Source organism: Gadus chalcogrammus, chromosome 8, assembly GCF_026213295.1.
Source record: "Gadus chalcogrammus isolate NIFS_2021 chromosome 8, NIFS_Gcha_1.0, whole genome shotgun sequence".
Lineage (NCBI taxonomy): Eukaryota > Metazoa > Chordata > Actinopteri > Gadiformes > Gadidae > Gadus > Gadus chalcogrammus.
The window spans coordinates 14,921,990-14,925,888 of record NC_079419.1 but is presented as its reverse complement, the minus strand read 5'-3'; the positions used below and the strand labels follow the sequence as shown (position 1 = coordinate 14,925,888).

At 50.2% G+C, this 3,899-nt stretch overlaps 1 protein-coding gene across 1 annotated transcript in view; it reads left to right on the top strand.

Moving 5' to 3' along the window:
• Nucleotides 1-1,914: 1,914 nt before the first annotated feature.
• Nucleotides 1,915-3,899, top strand: part of si:ch1073-184j22.2 (dual specificity protein phosphatase 18) — a 3,092-nt gene continuing 1,107 nt past the window's right edge. Inside the window, exons 1-2 of the mRNA XM_056596759.1 lie at nt 1,915-1,953; nt 2,871-3,899. The exon at nt 2,871-3,899 is cut by the window's right edge and continues 1,107 nt beyond it. Coding sequence (XP_056452734.1) covers nt 2,875-3,525 — 651 coding nt within the window. The 5' untranslated portion in view covers nt 1,915-1,953; nt 2,871-2,874 and the 3' untranslated portion in view covers nt 3,526-3,899. The remainder of the gene's footprint in view (nt 1,954-2,870) is intronic.

Genomic DNA, 3,899 nt, shown 5'->3' with positions numbered 1-3,899 from the left:
AAATAACAAGCCAGGGATGACTAAAGTTCTTCTGGCCCGGCTGCTCAACAGAAGAAGGGCCTTCAGAGAGGGGAACAGGGACGAGCTGAAGGTGCAGCTCAAAGCAAGCATCGATGCCTAAAGGAGGAAGACAGAGGCCTAGTACCAACAAGACAAAGTGCCAAAAACAAGCATCCAAACATCAACACACGCTGGGGTTAGATATAAACGTTCTAAAAGCTTCACAACATCAACAACAACATCAACATCAAAATCAACCACTGGCCAGTCAGAGCTCCACATCGAGATGAATGATCAATACCAATAATCGATGTGATAACTAGGTTCCGGTCTATGAATGCAGATCTACAGTATGGACGCATAAGAGGAATGTGTTCTTAAAGGTAAATGATGGAAGATAACTGAATTTGATTGGTTAATCAAATTTATTTACAGGCAAATTGATGTGACCTATTTGCAAATCGGAAATATCTACTAGCACCCTACACAATACAGACCAGTCCAGACCACTGTATTTATTAATTTGGTCTCTATCTGCAACTTCACTTTTAATTGTGTCTAAATTCTACACACTGCACCTTTTTCAGTGGCAATATTGAAGATTTGAATGTGAATAAATGTCCCTACCTATCGCAAATGAGGTAACACAAAGGTGATTGAGCCTATAATAATAAATAATGGATATTGGATAATAAATCCATGTATCCATCTATCTATTATTTGCAATGACAATCAATAAAACTTGGATCTTCTCCAAAGTTTGAGACTGACCTTGAAGATGATCCTCTGCTCAGACACATCATAGACGGGATGTCACACCTTGAAAGATGCACAAAGAAAAATGCAAATATCTGCTTTGCATTGTCCCGGAATCGGATATACCTGTCTGGATACAGCGGCAGACAAAAAAAACAACCTTCATACTCAAGACAAACTACACATTCCTTGTCACTTTTTGGGAATTGGTTTACAAATATAAATCACCATCACTAATATACAGGTTGTAAATCTATAGTGCTGTAAAAGCTAATATTCGAGAGCTAAAGCTTGAGTATAATTTGTAAGAAGGGTTACATAGCCATGGTTGTTAAGTTTAAAAATCTTGCCCCATTCTTTTCTTCTTTTCTGCATTCCTTTAAAACTGCTGAAATATGAACCAGACTAGAGCATCTGTAAATGGAGTAGCTGAAAAATCACTAACAGGTGTTTGTGTGTGTGTGTGTGTGTGTGTGTGTGTGTGCGTGTGTGTGTGTGTGTGTGTGTGTGCGTGTGCGTGTGCGTGTGCGTGTGTGTGTGTGTGTGTGTGTGTGTGTGTGTGTGTGTGTGTGTGTGTGTGTGTGTGTGTGTGTGTGTGTGCAATAACTAACACTATAATCACGGGCATTAATAATCAATATTCTCATTGTCGCAAATCATCATCGAAGATGAAAGTTAGTCTTCCATTGATTGCTTCTTACAAAAGCAGTCCTTCCAGTCACAATAAGGGGGAAACGGTCGGACATTCAACAACCAGCCTCTACAGCAGAATATAAAATAACAGACAGACAGATGAAGTCATAGGAAGACAGAATTGCGGACCATAGGCCAGTGGACATGGGGGATTCTGTATCCAAACCTCCTTGCTTCTGATTGGTTCTGCAGAACACAATGTGAGCTTGTGAGAGCAGTTCTGTCTCAGGAGGCTAGCACAACATGTGTTTATGCTAGCTTTCGCCACTAGAGGGTGCACAATCACGTGTCATCTGGTGTGCAAGGACCACAGAAACCCTATACCATATTACCGACTGAAGCCCAGCTGCTGTGCTCTGCCTCTAAATTTAACCTGGCTTGTGATCGGTTGGCAGCAAGACCCGGACAGCCATGTTTGGGAATGGGCAGGGGGTTGAGGATACTGGTCTCGAGACTTTCATTTACTCACACTTGGGTGGACTCACTGAGGACTTTACCAACAAGGTATACACACACACACACACACACACACACACACACACACACACACACACACACACACACACACACACACACACACACATACACACACACACACACACACACACACACACACACACACACACACACACACACACACACACACACACACACACAAACACTCAGACATACAGACACACACACAGACACACACATAGATACACAAACACACACACACACACACACACACACACAAACACACACACACACACACACACACACACACACATACACACACACATAAAAACACACACATGTGTATCTTTGCATACATGGCACCCACGTCCAATAGTCAGTCCATATAGGTTTTCTGTACTACAGGCTCTCATTTCATCAAATACAGTATGGTTGTTCTTCTGACTGGTTGAGTGTCTTCTTGTTCTCTGTATCCTCAACCTCCCATTTCTCGGTCTGGATCTGAAAGGTTGGGAGCCTGTGTGGACAGAGTTCCCTGTTTAAATGTGCCGGCTCTTTCCCTCCGTAAGAGGGGCCGGTCCAGTCGGAGGCCGTCCCCTCTCGGAGGCCTATTTGTTTTCCTCTGTGGAGCTCCGGGCTGGTCCTCCCGGGGCCATAAGAGACCAACAGAGACCCACCGAGAGGCTGGTCGTGTCCCGGGACGGGGTGATGTCACTTAGCAGGGGTCAACGGTCGCTTTGGGCATGCATGTCGATGTAGGTCTTGAATGTTGTTAGGTCTAGTTAATTGTTTTTTTCCTGGGATGAAGAGCGAGTCAGGTGTAACTGGCATTGCCCTCATAGAGCACCAGAAATTGTCATTGCCATTTTTCGCCGAACCTTGACCTTTGGTAGTTCAACCCCAAGGAGCAGCACAAAAAGAAGCCTAAACATGAGTATCTAAACGTGTGTGTACCCGCCCCCCAGCCAGATGTCTCTCTCGGAGATCACCCCCACGCTGTTCCTGAGCGGCGCCGATGGATCCCTGAACCAGCCGCTGCTCCGCCGCAAGTGCATCACGCTCATCGTCAACGCCACCGTCACGCACCCGTGCGCCGCCTACCCGGGCGTGGAGTGCGTCCGCGTGGCCGTCTGCGACCTGCCCACCGCCCGGCTGGCCGACCACTTTGAGCGGGTGGCCGAGCGTATCCACGGCAACAAAACGGGCGGCACGTTGGTGCACTGTGTGGCGGGCATGAGCCGCTCGCCGGCGCTGGTCATGGCCTACCTGATGCGCTACCGCGGCGCCACGCTGCGGCGGGCGCACGCCTGGGTGCGCGAGAGCCGGCCGTGCGTGCGCCTCAACGCGGGCTTCTGGGAGCAGCTGCTGCGCTACGAGCGTCGGCTGTACGGGGAGAACACGGTGAGGGTGCTGGCCCCGCTGGACGACAGGGCTCCGCCGCCACCGCCGGCCACCCCGAGGCCGACGCGGTCGCAGCGGGAGGCGGCGCCGACCTACGGGCCGCCCCGGGCCGGGCCGGTTCTGGCCAGGCCGCAGAGGAGGACGGACGCTAGCAAGTCGACGCGTGGCGGCGGCGCTAGGAACCCTCAGGTGTTGAACAGGTTCATAACGACGTTGTGAACCGGTTCATCACCTGAGGCCCGGGCTGGGAGCCCGGAGCTGAGGTGCGGACGAGGACTCCTGGCCGTGTTCCGGTGGATTCCGAGGGAACACGTGGTCGGGGTCTGTGGGAGGGGGGGGAGGTCCTACACACTCGGAGGATGTGTTGTAGCCAGCGGCGAAAGCGTCGTCGGGGTGACGCAGAATAGCAGCCAGCATTCGCATGGCGGTGCCATCAGGTTGTAGGGAGGTGCGCGGGGGAGTTGGGCTTATGGGGAGGGGCGGGGGGGATTTGCCCCTTACTTGTGGTACCAAAAACACATCCTGCCTATCCAAGGCCAGAGAAAAACAAGCGGTTACCTGACTGTGCTGGTTAATGTCTTTATTGTAACTTT